Genomic DNA, 21,727 nt, shown 5'->3' with positions numbered 1-21,727 from the left:
ACCCATCATTATGTATGGTAAGGTTACTTTTAAGTGTCTGTGATTGTAAATAAGGGTCACAGTTCCGTCGAGTGGCCTGGCGGCCTTAAGTTAAACACGGTGTCATTAAAGAGGACAGGTTCTGACTTACTGCCAAGACGAGGTCGGCTCAACGGTGAGACCTCTGGCCTGCTGTCACTCAGGCGGGAAAAGGTGGGGCTTTGCGAACTGTCCAATCAGAGGATTCGCAAGTAACGTACGTGAGGGCGGAGCTCTGATTACGGCATGGTTGGCGTGGACTGCGTACTCATCACTTCTCTCTCCAGCCCCGCTGGGATCCTCCCTGGCTACCCTTAAAGGCCTTAGGCGGCTCTGCCCCATCCTCTGCCGCTGTGACCTGCACTTGCCGCAAGAGTCGTACAGTGGAAGACAGGGAACCCCAGAAACAGAAATGGTGAGCGTGTGGGGCTGGGTGTTGGACGATGGGGAAGTAGGGGTTGGTGGAACCAGTGTGGCAGGACCTGGCCTCTTTGCGGTCACTCCGGAGTTTTCGGACACAAGTCCGCAGAGATTGCGGCACGCAGCGTCCGGGCTCCGCCCGCAGCCGGAACCCGCAGGAGTCTTTTCCGATCGCTGTGTGGCCGCATCTCCCCCAGAATTTGCGGTGACCACCGGGAGGGTTAATAGGGGGACAATCGCAACTCAGTCTCTGGGTTTCCTGCATGGCAGGAGCTGTGGTCTGTGGGGACTCCAGGCCCTCCTTTCTCCCCAGCGACACTCATTTTTTCCTGAGCTTTCCAGGTGTTTGAGGAGCAGGGCCTCAATCCACGACCTTCTTCCCAGCCTAGATCTTCCTGGGACTGGAAGTAAATCCCTAAAATTCCAGATCTTTCCCCGACATTTCCGATCGCCATCTTCTCCTCTCCAGTTCACAGTACCATATTAACTGTTTGTCCTCCGTGATGCATTTCACACTATGCAGTATTTTGTTTATCATTTCTCCACGCAGGCATGGATGGCCCTTTTTAAAGCTTTATTTTTGGTCTATGGATGTTTTACATAGAAAAAAGTCAAGAATAATTAGGTGGAAGTGTGTTATATAAAAAACCTCGTGCCTCTCCCCCCAGGATCTTTTCTGGGCACAGACATCCTACGGGTGTCCCTTTTTGGAAACTTTCCTGGGTGATCGGTCCTTACATCACAGTTCCAGGTCAGCACTGCTCCTCTCTGGGTTTGTGACTTTACTCACTTTCTAAAGAGGCAAGAAAGAGGTGAATTTCAAGGGGCGGGGGAATTCCATTATTGCATTCCATTTGTTGAGGTTTTTTTTTTTTTTTTTTTCCATGAATGGGTATAGTAACATTCTGAGATCTTTTGGGTAATTCCAAATGCAGTAGCTGGGCTTAGACTCACAACACCTAGAAGTATATTCAGTATGATTGTTTTCCAAACGATTATGTGCCATGGAAATAATTAAATGACATTTATTTTCAAAAAGGAATCGATATTTGCAGGTTTTCTTGTTGAACTAGAAAAACACCTTACAATTTTCTTCCATCCTTTACACATAAACACTGGATTTGAGTGATTTTACTGGATTGTTCAAACACTGGACTTGTGTATTTAAAATATCACTTGTGGTCCAGAGCAACTCAGTAGAAAACAGAAGCCTGAGGTCAGTGTCTCCACGCTAAGGCCCCCTTGACCTGCAAAGGCAAGTACTTAAAGTCCCAGTGCTTCTCCCTGGGGAGGCTCCCCCTGCAGGTGTCCTACCTGCTCAAACCCACCATGGAAGAAGCCTTTCTGCTGACAGAAGCTGCCCTCAAGAGCTGGGGGTGCAGGGGTTGGGGGCAGTGATTACCTTTCAAAGGTTGTAACTGTTTCTAGACATATGCTTCAGTGTTGCAGCCACAGTGTAAGTGCACTCAGAGTAATTTGTGGAAGTTGAGAAAGTCTGTGAAGGTCAGTTCTGTCTTTTAGACAAAGGGTTTATGAATCTGGGAGTTTTTCTGAGTGAGAACCTTACACTGAATCTGGCTAAGAGTTTCCTCACTTGTGAGAATTAAAGCCTGAGAAAGAGGGGCTTTGCATCACCTCAGGAGGGCATGTGGAGCTTCCAGAGATCATTCCTGTGGCTACTCAGGTGTCCCCCAGCCTTCCATCATCAGGGACCAACCTACTTTAAGGGTTGTATCCCAGCAGGGGTAGTGTGGACTACAAGCTTGAGAATATGGGTTTTCTTCTGAACTGTGGTAAGCAGACTGCTTGTCTCACCCGATTCAAAGATTTGCATTTCTTTCTTTGGATACTCATAATACTGCATTTTGCATCTCTGAACTGTAGGTTTCCTTAGCAGTTTGTCATATTATTTCCTGGGTGAGTGTGTAAGATTTGTAGTTCTTGGGCTTTGAAAATGTAAATTGATTGAGAGAAACATAAGAGTAAGGCAAGAAATTCTGGAACTAAACAAAATATTTGTTCCTTTTAGGCAAGAGGGCCTCACGATATGAGACGGGTGTATTTGTGCTCTCAGGTAGATTTTTTTTACATTTTAGGTCAAATTTAGTATGTGCATGTCCCTAGAAAGCTCTAAAAATTTAAATGCTATAATATTGCTTAGGCATAAGGGAAATGAATTCCTATTTCAATTGATAGGAGAAAAACTACTCAAAACTTAATAAATCTTTGAAAATCCTGATGTATTTAATGGATTAGGCCCAAATCCCTAGTGTATTATAATGCGCTTTTATTCTTGAAATAACCCCCCCATGTGATATATAAGGAAAAACTATCATGCCTCTTCTTATTTTGGTTAGAAGGAGACTTGAGATTTTTCATTTTTTATGATTTAAACTTGTGTAAGCATTAGCATTTAAAGAATTAAATCTTAGACTTGTTTCCTATGTGGAAAAGAAAAAAATGGATAAATTTAAAATTAAATTTTAAAAGCAAAAGTAATTTCAAATAAAGGCTATTAAATAGAATAAATATGGTTTATATGTATTACTCAGCTTTTAAAAAATAATGCACTCAACAGTTAGCCAAAGTCGTAAGATAAGATCTGAAGTCGACTCACCACCTGAAAATCCTGGTCCCCTCCAGACTGGCTTCAGCCACCCCCAATAACCAGTGTTGAATTTCTTGATCATCCTGTTGTTTCTTTATATGAAAGCAAGCAATTGTGAGTGCATATTTTTCTTACTCACCTTTGTGCTTATAATGAGCAGTTGGACCCCCACGCTTTCTGATATCTGACTGCTCATGGCTGAAGCCTCCCCCTCCCTCTGCCCCTTGAGCCCCTACCTGGACAAGCTGATGAGAAAGTCTGGGTGATCTCTCCTATGGAGATGGCAAGAAATTCAAATCACACAAGCCCCTGCCCTTGGGCGAGGATTCTTGCCCCAGCCCCAACCCACAACCACAGTGGACACCCAGGCCAGGCTCCTTTCCTTGCTGTCTGAAGCCAGTTCAGAGCTGCTTGAGAGGCCGCCCTGCCCTCCCCCTGGGAACTCAAGTTATGTGATCACAGGCCTCTTCCTACCACTCCTGATGTGTGCGTGTGTACATACGTACGTATATATGTACGTGTGTGCATACCACATTGTCATCAGTCTCAAGGGAACCACCCCTCTGCAGGTGACCATACAGTTGGCTCCATGAGCAGCATGGCTTGACATGACTACCCCGTGGGTCCTTGTCTCGCTCTGACCTGCTCGCCTGCTCTGCTGCCTGGTGGTGGCCGCACTGTGGGCTGCTGGAGACTGGGGTGCTGGGGCTGTGAGCTGTGCCGCCCCATGGGGCAGCACGGACCCTGCCAAAGCCCAGTTCTGTATGCAGCCAGACAGAGTGTGCAGGTTCAAGAATTCCTAGGCCTTTGGGAGCAGAAGTGCGGGCTTGGGGCCCTCAAATTAATCCCGGGTTGATGTCTTTGTTGAGATGTATTAGAGTGAAGCTGTGACAGAGGCTTGATTAACCCAGACGTAGAAGACACAGGTGGGAGAGGGGGTCTATGTCCTGCATAAGAGGTGGGCCCTTTGGGTGTTTGCTCCTCAAAGAGCAGTTCTGTGAGTGAATGAATGAATGAATGAATGAATGAGTGAATGAATATTAAAAAATAAAAAGAGAGAGAAGAGGGAAAGGCAGCCAGTGGGTGGCAGGCTGATCCACACGCGTTTGTTTCCACACTCCTGATTCCAAAGGGATCCCGCTAAATTTAAGCAAGATGCCCCCAATAATATTAGAGGAGTTACTGAATAAATACAGAGTGCAAATAGGGATGTTTCACCTTAACCCTGAGAACTGTGGTCTTACCTAAATTCTCCATGGTCATAGCATCCATTGTCTTAAAATAGACCACAACGAGCAGGATAAGTCTGAGCCAATGAGTTATAAATTAAATTGTAATGTAGTCTTTGACAGTTTCAAATTATACTAACAAAATGGGACCCCTAATGTAACTTAAACAGGGCCTGGAAGGATTGTGAACCACTGTGCACCTGTTCAGTGAAGAAGTAACGATTACCCCTCTGCTCCATTGAACAGCTGAATTTGGCCTTTTTTTTTTTTTTAAGATAGCAGGTTTGAATTTATTTAACTTTATAGAATAAATTTCTGAATGAGCTTAACATGCTGGAAGATCCTGTGCTGCCTGGTGGAAGAGCAGTCTTTTAGATAACTTAGTAACTTTTTATTAAAATCATAAATAGTTATTACCCCATCTAACTATAGTTGGCAAAGATGAATTTTTAGTTGACCTGACCTTCAGCCTGGAAAGAATAAATGACACCTCATTGCATAACTGCACTCTCAACACCGTGGTCGCACCAAATCAGTCCCTATTCCCAGCCCCCAACGTTATGGAAATTATTTACTGCACCCACTTAGCAACTGGTAAATATCCTACTGTCACACATTTGACTCTGCTTGTTCTACTCAGTACCTATGTCAGTAGCCTCTCAGCTGCCGGTGGCCTTTACCTTTGAAGGAACATGATTCGCCTTTACCTGGCTCCCTTCAGGGAACCTCAGCACCACTGCCACCATACACAGTCTCTGCAGGGAAGGTCTGAGCTGTATCCACCTTGCTTCAGGAGCACAGGTGTGATGTTGAACTAATGACATCTATTGAGGATTTCAGGACATAAAAATTTTGACAGAGCTCATAAAAAGGTAAGAGGCCAGTATTATGTAAATGAGGTGAGGCCCTGGTACCTTGTTTAAATTCCTAAAAAGTGTTTGGTAATCTGAGCCCTGCTCCCTCCTTGTCGTGGTGAAGAAATAGCTGTTGTCCCTCTCAGCACCCACAACATTATCTGGATCCTTTGGTGTTCTGGAGGCAGCATGTTCTTTGTTTACACACTGTACTTGAATCTATTTATACTGTTTCTTGCAGACTGGCCCATCTCAAATAGGTATCCCAACAACAAAACAGAAAGGCTCTGGACTTGGTCACATTGCCAGGCAACAGGTTCTCACAGTGCTGTCAGACTGTTTCACAATAGGGGCTTCAGTGACCTCCTCTCATGCCTCTCAGAGTGACCCATAATGGCCTTAAGTTCTCCATAAGCTTCTGATGCAAGAAACTGCCATAGGCCCCAAACTGTATGCCATTGGAGCTGCAGTAGTCACTGCTTATAGAGCTGTCCTAAAAATATCCCTGAGCATGTGACCCCTTAGGGAGCTGCCTGTTATGCCTTGAGACCTATAAACAGTACCCCAAGAACTCAGATCAGCTATAGAGACCTCTTGAGATAAGATAGAGCTAAACCTGGGCCCTCTGGCATGTCTTGCCTACAGGAGCGGGTGGCCTCCCCTCTTCTCAGTCCCTTGCCAGGTGCTATGGAGCTAGAAGAGGTCACCCATTTTCCTGGAAAGCGTCAGGATTTTCTGAATAAAAAGACTTTAGGGACAACATCGCCTCATTCATACACAGTGGAGTTCAGGCAGAGTTTCTGCTTTTATTCCTCAATTGGGACAGCCTTTTAAAGAATGAGACTCAAGGGTCTACACGACTGACCAAACATCAGGCAGTCATCTTAGCACTGGGCAACATTTGGCTTCATCAGCCATGTTTACAGACTCCTGGGTGATTTCCTACAAGTTGCCGTTTTGTGGTAAAACAATTCTGGGACTGTCTTGCCTCACAGTTACCCATAATATAAATCAAAGTAACACCTGTCTCTGCATATACTAAGGCCATAATACGAGGCCTCACAGGACACTCCTTCTCCATGTGGTAGCATAGACTCTGCTGATAGTAAAAAAGGAACTCATTTCACTTCTCAGAAAATAGAGTGCTGGGCTCTCGAAAAAGGCATTCAATGGAAGTTTCTCCTCCCAAGTCTCAGGGTGTAGGCCTCATAGAATACAGTAATGGTTTACAGAAATAACTTCAAATCAGTTGAATGAAAGATGGCCTCTTTCAGTCATCAGTCATGCCTATTACTGCATCTTTCTTCATCTTTTTTCTTCTTGGTAGACTTGGGTTTTCTTTACAGCAGTTTTAGGTTTACAGAAAACTTGATCAGAAAGTATGGAGCGCTCCTATATAACCTCTCTTCCTCCACACAGTTTGCCCTAATTTTTATATCTTAGATCACTTTGGTATCTTTGATATAATTTCTGAACCAATATCAATGCGTTAAAGTCCGCAGCTTACATTGAGTGTAGTACAGTCTCTGGGCTTCAGCTGATGTAAAATGGTGCGTGTCCATCTTCCCTGTATCCTGTAGAATACTTTAACTACCTTAAAAATCCCCTGCCATCTGCCTACTCATTCATTCCTCTCTCTCACCCCCAAATCTCTGGCAACCAGCTTTGCTCTTTCCAGAACTTTGCTTGGAATCATATAGTGTGTAGCCATGTCATATTGGCTGCTTACACTAAGCAATATGATTTTAAAGTCTCCGTGTTTTTTTTTGGCTTGATACCTCATTTCCTTTTATCACTGAATAATAATTCATCATATGGATGTTCCAGTAACTATTTTTCCATTCTCCTATTAGAGGATATCTTGGTTACCTGTAAGTCTTCACAGTCATAAATAAAGCTCTTATAAACAATGACGTGTAGGGGTTTTTTAATGAACGTTAAGTTTTCAACTTATTTGAGGAAATAAGGAGCATGATGGCTGGATTGTACGATAAGAATAGGTTTGGTTTTTTAAGACATTGCCTATCTTCCAAAGTAAGCATACCATTTTCCATTCCCACCAGCAATGGATGAGGGTTCCTGTTGCTCCACATCTTTGCCATCGTTTGTTGGTTGTTCTCAATGTTTTGAATTTTAGCCATTGTATTAAATGCCTAGTAATATCATTTTCTCCTTTTATTTGTACTTCCTAATGACGTGATGTTGAGCATCTTTTCCTATGCTTATTTACCATTTGTTTTTCTTTGATGAAGTGTGTGTTTAGATCTTTTGTCCATTTTTAATTGTGTTGCTTGTCTTCTTATTGTTGAGTTTTAAGAGTTCTTTGGACATTTTGGATACCAGTTCTTTATCAGATTAGTGTTTTGCAAAGATTTTTCTCCTAGTCTCTGACTTATGTTTTCAGTCTCAACACTGTCTTTCACAGAGCAAGTTTTATTTTAATGAAGTCGAACTTATTTTTTCTTTCATTAATTTTTCTTTTTTGTGTTGTATCTAAAAATTTATAACCAAACCCTAGGTAATGTAGATTTTCTCCTATGTTATCATTCAGGAATTTCGTGGTTTTGCATTTTATATAAGAGCTGACTTTTGTGAAAGGTAAGATCTGCGTCTAGAATGATTACTGATTGGTTGATTGATTGATTTTTGCATGTCGATGTCTTGTTTTCCTACCACTATTTGTTGAAAAGGCTATACTTTATCCATTGAATTGCCTTTGATCCTTTGTCAAAGATCAGTTGATCATATTTGTTTTCATCTACAGGGAAGAATTGACTTTTATATATTAACCATTTGTTTTTCAACCTTATGCTATTCTATTATTAGTTCAAGGGGTTCTTTGTTATTGTTTTCTTTGGGATTTTCTCCATAGTCATGTGTTATGTGACAGAGACAGTTTAATTTCTTATTTCCCATTCTGTATACCTTTTCTTGTCTTGTCTTATTGTACTAGTTTAGACTTCCAGGAGAGTGTTGACTAGAACTGGTGAGAAGGGGACATCATTGCCTTCTTCCTGATCTTACCAGGAAGGTGTCTAGTTTCTCACCATGAAGTATGATCTTAACTGCAGATTTCTTGTAGATGGTGTTTCTCATGAAGGACAGGGAGTGCCTTTCTACTCCTAGTTTGCTACCACAGATGGATTTTGATAATCCAGGTTTTCTTTCAAGTAACACTAAACCATGTCACTGGCTATATAAATTCCTCATAACAGAGTATTCCCAGTTCTTCTCTCCCTGTGCCTTATTACATTGTTACTGTTCATTTCACTTGTTCATAAGTTATAATTACCGAATACTTTATTGCTAGTATTATTTTGAACAAAGAATTTTTAAAGTGATAGTATTTTCCCTTCATTTATTCCTTCTCAAATGCTTTGTGCCTTTCTTCATTTTCCTTCCTTTTGAAGAGTTTCCTCTAACATTTCTTGCAAAGCAGGTGTACTGGTGACATATTCCCTCAATATTTGTTTCAGAAATTTCTCCCTCACTTTTGAAGGATAATTTTGCTCAACACAGAATTTTAGTTAGGTTGTTTTTTTCTATGAACCCTTTATTTCATTTCAGTCTTTTCTTGCTTGCATGATTTCAGACCAAAAAGAAAGAGTCTGACTTAATTCTTATCATTGTCTATAGCTAAGGTGTGTTTTTCCCTATGGCTTCTTTCAAATCTGTCTTTTAGTCTGGCAATTTCTTTTGCTGTTGTTGGAAACCAGACATGATGGACTGAGAAGAAGGAACCTAGGTAAATAGGCCTTTAGTGTGAGGTTTCAAGTTTATATGGCTAGGGGTTAGCCTGTGTTTACTGTTTGTGTACTTGTGTCAGAGGCTAAAATTTCATCTGGTGTCCCCTATGTCTCTCCTGTCATCTTTGGGTTTCTCTAGAAGCTTCTCAGATAAGGTCTGAAATGTGTGGTTCTTTCCACGTATTCCACCTGTTGTCATAGGATTTGGTCTCAATCTTTTAGTGAGTCTGGGTCCCTGGGTTGTGAACTTCTGCAGTATAAATGCAAGAAATATGTTGGTCTTTTTCTGTGGTTTCTAGCAAAGACCTTTTAAAGCCCTTAGAATCTCCTGAGTGAAAAAGGCAGTAGAGCATCTTTTGTTCTAATGAGGCATTTCTTGGTGGGCTCCTGGAGGGCTTCAGAAACACCAAGCCTTGATTAGAGGCTTAAAAAGTCAGCCCCAGCTCCCAGCCCAGAGGAGAGGGCAGGGCTTAGGAGGGGCTGGAGATTGACTTACTCACTAATGGTCTTGAGCTGATCAGTCGTTCCTTCGTAATGAAACCTCCATCAAAATCCTTAGACAGGATGTAGAGAGTTAGGTTAGTAAAGCACACTGAAGTGCTGGGAGGACGGCTGCGGGGAGAGGATGTGGAAACTCATCCCTTCCACTTGCCTGTTGCTGAGTTGTATCCATTATCATAAACCCAATAATAGTGCTCTTCTGAGTACTCAGAATTATTCTAGCAAATTAGCAGACCTGAGTGGGGTGTCAAGGGATTCTGTGAATTGTAGACAGCCAGGCAGAAATGTCAGTAGCCCGAGCACTTCATTTATGGCTGGCATCCGAAATGGCGGCAGTCTTGTCAGAGTGAGTGCTCAGTCTATGAAGTCTGATGCTTTTAATTGGTGAGCATCCCATTTACATTTAGGGTGATTATTGATATATGAGGACTTACTACAGCCATTTAATGTCTTGATTTCTCTGTATCTCCACTGTTTCTTTTCCCTTGTGTTTCTATCTGCTGTTTTATCTTGCTTGTTTTATGTTTTCCTCCTTTTCCTCTTTTCTTATGTTTGTGTCTCAGCTTGAGTTTACCATGAGGTTTGTATAAAATGTCTCATACATAAAACAGTTTTTTTTCTGATAGAATCTTCATTGCCTATATAAGTGCCATCCTTTTTTTCTTCTCCTTTTTATGTTTTGTTTTCACAAATCATCCCTTTTTATGTTATTTTTTTACCAAATTGAAGTAGCTATAGTTATCTTTAAGTCTTTTTTTATTATGTTATGATTAACACTCTATTCTGAAATAGAAGCAGAAAATTCCAATTTGTCACCTTACTCAAAGTTTCGTGTGTTTTTGTTTTTGTTTCAAATAGAAGAGCTCCTTTAAATATTTCTAGTGATGCAGGTTTTATGGTGGTAAATTCCTTGAACTTTCGTTTGTCTGGAAAAGCCTTTATTTCTCCCTCATATCTAAAAGATAACTTTGCTGAGTAGATCCTATCTGGTGGTTTTTATCTCTCAATATTTTAAAGATATCATTCCACTCTACCCTGGCCTGTAGAGTTTCTGCTGAAAAATCTGACGATAATCTAATGGGATTTCCTTTGTCTTTTTTTCCCCCCTGGCTGCCTTGAGAATTCTTTCTTCATCATTGACTTCTGACACTTTTAACTAATATAATGTGTCTTAGAAGAGGTCTTTTCACATTGAGATAATTCGGTATTCTGTTAGCTTCCTTTGCTTGTATGGCCAGTTCCTTCCCCCGGTTTGGGATGGTCTCATGTATTACTTCTTTGAATGAGCTCTGTTTCCTTTTCCCTCTCTTCTCTTTCTGGGATACATGTTATCCTTTTGTTGCCCTAATGGAGTAAGATAATTCTCATAGAGTTTGGTTTTTTATCCTAGTTCTCTCTCTTCCACCTGAGTCATTTCTAGATTTCTGTCTTCAATCTTGCTAATTCTCTCTTCCATATGGTCTGCTCTGTTCCCTCTGTTTTCTAATGCATTCTTTATCTCATTTATTGAGTTCTTCAGCTCCAGAATTTGCTTGGTCCTTTTTTAGAGTTTCAGTCTCTTTGGTACAGTACTCTTTTTGTACTTGAAAATTTTATTCCTGAGCTCGTTGAACTGCCTGAGTTTCTTTATATCTCGCTGCATTTTTTCATAACTACTATTTTGAATTCTTCATTATTCAGATCACAGTCTTCCATGACTTTGTGTTTGGTTTCTGGAGAATTTTCATTTTCTTTTTGTTATACCATGTTACCTTGGTTGTTCATAATGCTTAATGTGTTGTTCCTCTGCTGGTACATTTGAAGTAGTGAACACCTTATTTGGGCACGTACTGTTTTGAGAAACAGCTTGGCAGGTTGATAATTAGAAGTCCTTTTGTTTTCCATTAGATGGTGCTATAGTGCAAATTTTTGTTTTATTTTTCCTGTGCACTATTTGTGCCTACGAGATTGCTGATGTCTTTGTGGGAAGGGGAGCTGGGTCACCAGGGTCATGGATGCTCTGTGTCCAGGTCACATGAGTGGTGGAGGAATGTGGCAGGTTGGGGGAAGCAGGGTTCACAAGCCCACTGCACTGCTGCCTGGTTCCTTGTGGCCACAGGCACTGCACTGTGGCTAAGAGGCTGGAGACGTGTCACCACTGCCACTTTCTGGCTTTCTGACGGTGTGAGAACTGCCACAATCAGGGGAGGGACCCAGATTCTCTGGCACCAATGCTACTGCTGTCCCTCTTACCTCTGCCAGGCCGTGGTGTGGGGGCCACACCCCCACATTAGCTCCTCTGCTGCTAATGAGTTCACTGGGGCTGCAGACTTAGCCTCAGCAGCCAGGAAACCAGGGCTATGAACTCCACTCCTGTCCTCCTCCCCATTTGCCTCCCCTACACAGTCAAGTACACCCCACTTCAGATGTACTGATGTGTAGATATCTCCGGCATCTCCGTGCACTGAACATTTATAACTTTTCTTGCATTATAAATGTCCTAATTGTAGATTGAGGGAGAGATACAAAGGGGTCATCTCACTCCACAATGATGCTATTGTCCTTAATTTTCTAAATTTGTATCACATATATTCAGAAAAGAATGTACAAGATGTTTTTTTCTGGAAAACAATATAAACATCTGTCTAATCATTAAGATTCATAAGTGAGCCTTGGGCAGTTGTTAGGGTCTCTCGATGTTCCTGTCCCTGACTCATGTCTATCCTGCCCCACAAAAAAACCTTTTTTATTTTTCATACCTTTACCATCTGTTCTTTTCACTAAGCAGCATTCTTTGAGTTTTACCTGCTTTGATCTTTCAGTAAATGAGTATTAATATTTGAATTGTCAGCCTCTTCTTACTTTAGAGCTCTCTCTTATATGAGAAAATTCACTGAAAGAAGCATTTACCTGTGACTTCAAAAAGTATCTAGTTTTCAGGGTTGGGCCTGGTTAGTACTTGAATGGGAGACCACCTAGGAAGACCAGGTGCTGTAGGCATAAAAAATTTAAAAATAAGGGATTGTAAACTGACAAGGTCCTTGAAATCTGTGAGGTCAACCAAGGGTTGCCTCACCTAAAAAAAAAAAGTATCTAGTTTTATTCAAAATGTTTTTTGGTTGGTTCTTTGCAACAGTGTATTCTACACATGCTAGTGAGGCTATGGGCCATCAAGTTACTCATCCATTTCATGGTTAGGGTGTTCAGGCTTTCACGTTTTAATTTTTACTCATGTTAAAAATACCACTCTGTCATTCTTGTCTGTATCTCCAAGTGCAAATATACAATTCTCTAGGCATTGGGGAAAAACTGCTAAGCTACACATATACATCATGATCAATTCAGATTTACAGGAAATGGCAATAGAGTATATTAGTTGACACTTCCTCCATTTGTGCATAATTTATGTGTTTGTTGACTATGGTCATTAACACTTGAGATTGTTAAATTAACTAATTTTATCCTAATCAGCGTGAAGTGTAATATGCTTGACATTTTTTCATTATTTCTGCATTACCAAGGAGATGGATGTTTTTCATATGTGGTCTTTCATCTTCTGTTAAGTAAACTTTGACAATTTCTCATTTTTTAACTATGTCCATTCAGTCTTACTCCACACAATAACTCTTTTATTATTGCATGTATTGGAGATATTTTTATTCCACCTTGTTGTCCTTTAACTGCCTTAGTGTTAATATATTTGAATTGGTCAGTCTCTTCTTACATCAGGGCTTACTCTTTTACTTACACAAGAAAATTCTCCCAGTTTTTTGATCACTGAAGGAAGCATTTACCTGTGACTCCAAAAAAGTGTCCTGGTTTTATCTTTCACATTTAAATCTATAATGAGTTGGCTATTGTCCATGCGATGGAGGGGAGTAAAATGCATTTCCCAGTTAGATAAGTCTGTCCTTGCCCCGTGTGTTAAAGTGTTCATGATGTCCGCCACAGCTCTACAATGCCTGCTCTGCCCTTGACCAATTTTCCATATTAAATGCTGGCCTGTGGAAGGCACTTTTCCTTTACCTTGGTCTGTTTTTCTCTCTGCTATCTGGAATGCTATAGTTTGAGAATCTTTGATGTATATTAGGCAAGCTGCCACTTTGTTCTTCAAAATACCAGACTTTTTTATCTTCATTCCTCCTATTAGGTTTGGAGAAATAGTTTTTGTTGACTCCTAAAAGTGTTGGAAATAATGGAATTTTATAAAGATATATTTTGGGAGAGGTGACATTGAATTCTTTGTGAGATTGTGCACTATATTTTTTTTTATACAATTACTTTTATTTTTTTATTTTTTAAATTTTAATTAGTTTCAAGTACATAATACATTGGTTAGACATCTATATAGTTAGTAAAATGATCCCCACAATTGCTCCTTCTCTCCCCTGACCCTCCACCTAGCCAATGTATTAATGCTAATTGCATTCCCTATGCCGTGCTCCCCATCCCCATGACCATCCATCAGCTACTAATTTGTACTTAACTTTAACCCTTCACCCCATTCTCCCAGCCCCCAAGTCCCTCCTCTGTCACCAAATTGTCCACTTTTATTGTGAGTCCATGCTGATTAGTTTCTTTTATTCTTTAACTCACATGTAAGTGAAATCGGCATAGTGTTTATCTTTTCTGTCCGACTTAACATTATCTTTTAGGGTCCATCAGAGCATTATCAACCATCCTCTTCCTTTTCATCTGGGTCTTGTTTTCTTGTGGTCCTTTCAGCCACTTTATTTTTGGTTGGAGCAATTTCATTTTTTCCATTTCTAAGGTATTTTACTGATAGAATGTAGTTATCATTTTTTTATTCCTGTTTTGACATGTTTCTGTACAGTCCCTCCAGCAACATTTTCTGTAATAATGTATTAGTGTGATAACCTTTTAGTTTTGGTCTGGGAAGCTCTTTATCTGTCTCTCAACTCTAAATGATAGCTTTACTAGATAAATTATTCTTGGTTGTATATCTTGGGTCTTATTCTGCCGAATATTTTTTGCTAAGTCCTTCTGTCTTGCATAGTTTCTTTTGAGAATCAGCTGCCAGTCTTATGGGTGTTCCTTTATAAGTAATTATCTTTTTTCTCTTGCTGCTGTGCACCACATTTTCACTTATTTTTCCTTTGATGTTATTTAATAGAAAATTCAAAATTTTTTTTATTAGGGTCATTAAATATCATTCATTAGTCTTGTTTAGGACCTAATTAAACCTGTAGGGAACCAGATGTAATCTTCCAGGTGTTCTCTCCTAGTGTAATCAGACAGGAAGAGTTCAATTCCACAAGGAACTAAGTTGTGACAACATGTGTGAAATATTGTCTTCCCTGGAAGCTCATTAGAGACTCGACACAGAGAGATTTCAGGGGGCAGATCACACAGGCACCCTCTGCCAAGCACAACAAAAACTTAGACTTTCAGAACACAAACAAGAGTTTGGGATGTGTTCCTTGCATACACATTTTAGGCACACTGAGCTACAACCTATTAGATTTGTAGGGCCTCTTATATCCTAGTTCCCAAATACCAACAAAGGACAGACAGATGAGGAGCCATCCCTAAAAGTCAGCAGTGTGAGCCATCCCTAAAAGTCTTAGGCCTACTAATGTACTAGGCAATAATACAGATGAGCAAGTGCTACAGATCCACCATAGAAAGAGTGATTAAAGCTGACCCAAGCAGCTCATATTACTCTGTGTACTCACCAAGTAGTGAGGATTTCCTATTCTGTTTAACTGAATGAGTAGATTCTACCATCAGAATTACCACGTGGGAGCATTTTCTCTATCCTCTGCATGTAGACATCAGTGGGTTAATGATCTTTTTCAAAGACCAGTGTTTAGGGGAATTATGTGGCTGAGGATTCCGATGCTTAGAAGTTGGGCTGTCATGTTCCTGTGCATCACATGAGGGCAGGGAAATGAGAAAAGTGAGAGGGCAGCCTCTAGAGTGGTTGGTTGAGAATCACTACCTCCTGAAATTGGAGAACAGTTTTATGTCCTGTTAAAGGAAAGCACTGCTAAGCCCTTTGTTTTAGATTGATGGACATACTGTGGGTGGACTCCAGTTAACTCCCTTGAAAATTGCAACTCTATCCAGTCCCTCACGGTCAGCAGGGCCCAGGATATACTGTTACAGTCTTGCAGAAAGAGCTCTTCCATCTCACTATATGTGTACATACATGTTTAAAATTGGTGAGAAGCAGCTCTCAGCCCCATGAGTATAGGGATTTTGTGAAGGTCTAAATCGTCATGCCTTATTTCTCATATCTGAACTCTAACTTCTGAATAACTTCCCAGCCCCATGAAATGGGACAAAGATGAAAAGGAATAACGATCTCTGACAAATACTTTTACAGACAAGTTAAAATTAAGAAAATTTTCATTTAGCCAGCAGTATGGCTACTTGTAATGTCTTGGCGTACTTAAGGACTGTATGGCCAGTTTGTCCTAGTCATAAGTTGGATTTCCACAGGTCTCCTGGCCTCTCATGTTTGGGAATTGGAATAGAATAAGAAGTTTGCAGTTCTTCATTGCGTTTTTGTTCATTATAACCTCATGGATTGTGGAGTGCTTTGTGATATATGATGGGTAACAAGGAAGGAGATGAAAGATTTTCTCACAAGGAATTAATGGTCTTAAAAATATTTCTTTCATTTCTGTAGCAGTTCTCTCATTTTTCCAACGTGCTCTGGACTCTACCATTAGAGAACAATAAGGCTTAAAGTGATCATAGTAAAAATATAGAAATAATTTCCATGTGTTTGTGATGCTGTTAAATTTATGAGGCACTGATTAATGAATAGTAAGAATTCTAATGACCAAGTCATAGAACAAATATTTTGAGATCACAAAATTATATGCGAACTTCTTATGAATTGACTTTAGATCCCCAGTTCTGTCCATCTTACCTGTCTTCCTATGTACATGTGTGGGATGTTTTAGGACTCAGTGGCCTTTGAGGATGTGGCTGTAAACTTCACCCTGGAGGAGTGGGCTCTGCTGGAACCTTTGCAAAAGAAACTCTACAGAGATGTGATGCGAGAAACCTTGAGGAACCTCGCGTCAGTAGGTACGGATGACAGCATTCCTTCATTTAGTCACTTCTCTTAAGTGTTTCTTTTCCATCAATTTGTTCTCTGGTTTGGAACGGGGAAAGGGAACACTTTGGTAAAGAAAGCACGCATGGTCAGAGCTCATCATAGATCTGTAATGTAATAATTCTTATGTAATTTTTTTGATTATTCTGGATCTGCATTTTAGGGAAAAAATGGGAAGACCGTAACATTGAAGATCAGTACAAAAACCAGAGAGGAAACATAAGGTGAGTTAACACTCACAGCAGAAAGGAGTGTCCCACAAGGGAATCTTTGTCGGTCATGAAAATTTGAAAACAAGCAGACACAAAACAGCCTAGCTTCAAATTTATTTAATTTGGGGAAATTTTTACTGATAATGTTTTCTTAATTATTACATAGATGTTCAGTGTGTACAAAATAGTTCACTTGGAAACAGTATCCAGAAATTCTGTATATGAATATCACTACTTTGATGATAACTACGGTTGAACTTTCTTTTAGACATTCAGTATATATTCAGTTTCAGACAATTCAGGCAAGGCAGAAAACCTACTTTCCTATAAATTATAAGTACATAATTCTAATGTTTATTAATAGGTATAAAATTATTAGTAAAAAATCATTAATTATGTACTCCTGATTTTTTTATAGAAGTCATACGGTAAAGAGACCCTGTGAAAGTAAAGAAGGTAATCAATGTGGAGAAAACTTCAGCCGTATTCCAAACCTTAATTTGAACAAGAAAACTTCCACTAAAGTAAAACTATGGGAGTGCAGTGTATGTAGGAAAGTCTTCATGAGTCGTTCATCCCTTAATAGACACATGAGATCTCATACTGTGCCCAAACCATATAAGTATCAGGAGTGTGGAAAGAAACCTTATAAATGTAAGATATGTGGGAAAGCTTTCAGTTATCTCCAACCTTTTCAAAAACATGAAAGAAATCATAGTGTAGAGAAATCCTATAAATGTAAGGAATGTGGGAAATCCTTTAGATATCGCCAGTCTGTTCGCAAACATGAGCGGACTCACACTGGAGAGAAACCCTATCAATGTAAACAATGTGGAAAAGCCTTTAGATATCATCAGACCTTTCAAACACATGAAAGAACACACACAGGAGAGAAACCCTATGAATGTAAGCAGTGTGGTAAAGCCCTCAGTTGTCCCAGTTCCTATCGAAGTCATGAAAGGACTCACACTGGAGAAAAACCCTATGAATGTAAAAAGTGTAGTAAAGCCTTCAGTTGTCCCAGTTCTCTTCGAAAACATGAAAGAACTCATACTGGAGAGAAACCATATGACTGTAAGGAATGTGGGAAAGCCTTCATTTCTCTTGGAAGCTTTCAAAGACACATGATAACGCATACTGGAGATGGACCTTACAAATGTAAGGAATGTGGGAAGGCATTCAATTGTCCCAGTTCATATCGAATACATGAAAGGTCTCACACTGGAGAAAAACCCTATGAATGTAAACAATGTGGTAGAGCCTTCAGTTGTTCCAGTTCCTTTCGAACACATGAAAGAACGCACACTGGAGAGAAACCCTATCAATGTAAGGAATGTGGAAAAGCCTTCCATTGGCTCACCACTTTTCAAGTCCACGTGAGAACTCACACTGGAGAGAAACCCTACATATGTAAGCAATGTGGTAAAGCCCTCAGTTGTCCTACTTCATTTCGAAGACATGAAAAGACTCACACAGCAGAGAAACCCTATGAATGTAAACAATGTGGTAAAACCTTCAGTTCTGCTCTAGGTTTGCAAATACATGAAAGAACTCACACTGGAGAAAAACCCTATAAATGTGAGGAATGTGGGAAAGCATTTGTTTCTCTCACAAGCTTTCGAAGACACATGATGACACACACTGGAGATGGACCTTATAAGTGTAAGGAATGTGGGAAAGCATTCAATTGTCCCAGTTCATTTCGAATACATGAAAGAACTCACACAGGAGAGAAACCCTATGAATGTAAAATATGTGGTAAAGCCTTCAGTTGTTCCAGTTATGTTCAAGTGCATGAAAGAACTCACACTGGAGAGAAACCCTATGAATGTAAGGAATGTGGGAAAGCTTTCATTTATCGCACAACTTTTCGAGGTCACATGAGAGTGCACACTGGAGAGAAACCGTATAAATGTGAAGAATGTGGGAAAGCCTTTAGTCGGCCCAGTTCATTTAGAAGCCATGAAAGAATTCACACTGGAGAGAAACTTCTTCAGTGTAAGCATTGTGGGAAAGCCTTCAATTGGCCCACATCTTTACATAAGCATGTCATGAGAATGCACACTGGATAGATAAATTATAAACACAGTAAAGTTTTCAGTCTTAACAGATATACTCAAAGTCATTTGAAAACTCTACTGGAGAAAAATGTTTATAAATGTAAGTAATAAAAGAGAGCCTGATGCAAATTAATTTACATGACAAAAATGTTTTTAAAGTTAAAAATATACTGTCCTTCAAGTGGATCATCCTGAAACTCAGTGTCTGGATTGTGGATTCTGCTTGTTGCTTTTGTAAGTGAATACTGAGACAGTTCTGTAAGTACTCTAAGCTATAGGACATAAGCTTTTAGTAGGTAGTGCTTTTCCTTAAATCAGCTTATAAATTTTTTGTTTTTCTACTTTGAAGTCTGTTAGATCCATGGGTGAGTTGAAATATAATTGTAATATACTAGTAGTGTTAATTTTTATATAAACTTTTAATTCTTCTTAAGGGGAATAATGACACTGGTATTTGTTGGTATTTTCCTATTGGCTTTGTGTGGCAGGTGCCGGGTATTCCTTACCCATTATAAATATTCCTTTTTTGTTATGAGAAAAACTCTTTCTTTCATCAGAAGAGCTTTATTCATTTTTCCTTAATAGATGGTTGGCATAAGTTTGTACGTATACAAAGTTTATCATAAAGTATCTCATTTGAATTACTATTTACATCTTTTCCCTTTTCTTTGTCATTCTTTCTGAATGTGTTTTGGATAACAGACTTTACACATTAAGAAAAGCAACCTATGCTGACATCAATCTCAGACTTATAAAGCTATTTTAAAATACTTACAAGTATAATTATTTTAGATTTAAATTCACAGCTACAATATCTTTACACCAAAGCAACATTTTTCCCCATCAAGCCATTAAAACCCTCCTACAGGACTATTACATCACCATTTGAGGTATCTTTTACCCATAATATAATTAGAATAACTATATGATATCACTAAGGTCAACCAGTAGTATTAGCATTCCTCTATTTATATTGAGCACCTATTGTGTGCCTGGGCTGGACACTAGAAATACAACAGTGAACATAACTAAAATGGTCACTGCTCTCACAGTGCTTCAAGTCTATAAGGGTAAATGTAATCACATTTCTAGCTACTTTCCTAAGTGTTATTAACACTTAAACTCTGATTCATTTTTGTAAGAACATTATCTTTGGTAGACCAGTAGACTTTTATATTTGTCAAAAAAAAGAAAAGAGACCTTTGATAGGACAATAAAACGTAGGATTGGAAATAGCTCTCCTGAAATATGTTATGTCCACATGGGTAATGTTGTGACCTTTTTCTAGAATATTTTCTGTTCTTTTTATGGTTCCATGTTAGAATTCATTAATAGTCTCATGAGATTCAGATGGCAGAAGTGAAGGTCTGTTTTTGAACCACAGTACACAGAAACATAGATGTTTCATATATATACCTGCCTTCAATCTATTTTCATGATTCTTTGCCCTGCCAGTCTAGAGTATCCTCAGTACCACCACCAACTACATGACTTCCGTTTTCTGAGCTGTAGGTTTCCACAGATGCCTCCACAAGTCCCACAGCAAAGATCTGTCGGTTTGGATTCTCCTGCAAGCCCTCATGTGTCCACTAGGCAACAAATTTGGACTGTCATGTTTGAAAATCTTCTCTGAAGTGCTGACTCCCTTCTTTAGAGTGTATTTGTATGCGGCCTGGTTTGTATAGTAAACACTTGGTTCTATTACTATCACTAGTGACTGTGTGTTCCTGATTCCACCAAAACAGCTACAGTGGTGCTGTCAGAAAGAACTATGTGGGCGTTTTGTTCCTGTTTCACTGCAGTGACTGCGCTGACAGTCTTTGTATGTGAGAATTGGCACCTTCTTTTTATCAGGCAGATTGTGAATATTTCCGACTACTCACAACTGAACATAATTCCTCAGTACGTTTTCAATTACAGTTGTATGTGATTTAAAATAGTGTTCATTGTTATGTCAAACAAATGTTTCTGTAGGTGTTTCTTAGAAATGTTTTATTGTTTGAAACAGCTTGTGTACTAACAAATATTTTATTTTCCACTTCCTGATAGGATATATTAAAACATTCCCACTGTAGATCAGTTTTGTGATTTTTTTTTTTTTAAGGCAAGGCAACCCTTGGTTGACCTCACAGATTGCAAGGACCTTGTCAGCTTACAATCTCTTTTTTGTTTTTTTGTTTTTTTTAAACACCTACAGCAAATGGTCTTCCTAGGTGGTCTCCCATCCTCCCATCCAAGTACTACTAACCAGGCCTGACCCTGCTTAGCTTCTGAGATCAGACAGGATCAGGCTTGTTCAGGGTGGCATGGCCGTAGACAGTTTTGTGATTTTTGTCAAATTAATCATTACATTTGAATCAAAGTTATGTGGTATTTTTTTCTCTCAGGCAAATTTTATTTTTTATTCTATAGTTTTAAAATGTCATTAAACTAACATCTCAAGCATTCTTAATTAAAAACTCATATCATGATTTTGTTGGTGCCTTACCAAAAACTACCAGGATCACACCTATGCTCAGAGAGGGGTGTAATAGAATTGTGATAAGGATGACCGCAAACCATAAATGGTAATGGATTGCATCAGAGGGTGCTCAGAAGGTCTTATAAAACTTGTGCTTGTGTCAAGTGATGGGATTGGCATTCAAGGAAGAAAAATATTTGTGTTTTGGGTACAGTGAGGAAGTAGACTAAATTCTTTCTTTGGTAATCATAATAGTTCTTACCTAATATTTCCTATGTTATATGGGATACTATTTTCCATATAAAGTAACTCAGTTAAAATAGATAAAGTCACTTGCTCTTTAGCAAACTATAATGTCAACTGAGGCCTTTGGATTCAGGTAACTTGTCAGAAAACACAAATCTACCAAGGGAGAAAGACAGGGTCCCTATTCCATTAGAACTTTTGCTAAGAAACTATGCCCTCAGTGCTATTTTTTTTTTCAGCATTCCTATCTTGCCAGGCACTGCAGACTGAAAATATACACAATTTTTGGTACAGCCACTATGG

At 39.5% G+C, this 21,727-nt stretch overlaps 1 protein-coding gene across 1 annotated transcript; it reads left to right on the top strand.

The window, feature by feature from the left end:
• The first annotated feature begins 245 nt into the window (after positions 1-245).
• On the top strand, positions 246-20,791 carry LOC120618551 (zinc finger protein 791-like). Its single transcript, XM_039882831.1, has 4 exons — positions 246-433; positions 16,291-16,417; positions 16,609-16,669; positions 17,076-20,791. The coding sequence occupies exons 1-4, from the start codon at positions 431-433 to the stop codon at positions 18,727-18,729; spliced, it is 1,845 nt and encodes a 614-aa protein (XP_039738765.1). The 5' UTR covers positions 246-430; the 3' UTR covers positions 18,730-20,791.
• The last annotated feature ends 936 nt before the right edge of the window (positions 20,792-21,727 follow it).

This window comes from Pteropus medius, unplaced genomic scaffold (genome assembly GCF_902729225.1).
Source record: "Pteropus medius unplaced genomic scaffold, Ma_sr-lr_union100, whole genome shotgun sequence".
In the NCBI taxonomy this organism is placed as follows: domain Eukaryota; kingdom Metazoa; phylum Chordata; class Mammalia; order Chiroptera; family Pteropodidae; genus Pteropus; species Pteropus medius.
The sequence above is the reverse complement of the archived record's forward strand: the minus strand, read 5'-3'. Positions and strand labels throughout refer to the sequence as shown.

Bases quoted from the DNA above. Each gene is read 5' to 3' on its own strand.
- LOC120618551 (XM_039882831.1), top strand. The intron at 16,418-16,608 runs GTACGGATGACA...TCTGCATTTTAG, and splicing joins GAGGAACCTCGCGTCAGTAG to GGAAAAAATGGGAAGACCGT. The intron at 16,670-17,075 runs GTGAGTTAACAC...ATTTTTTTATAG, and splicing joins AACCAGAGAGGAAACATAAG to AAGTCATACGGTAAAGAGAC.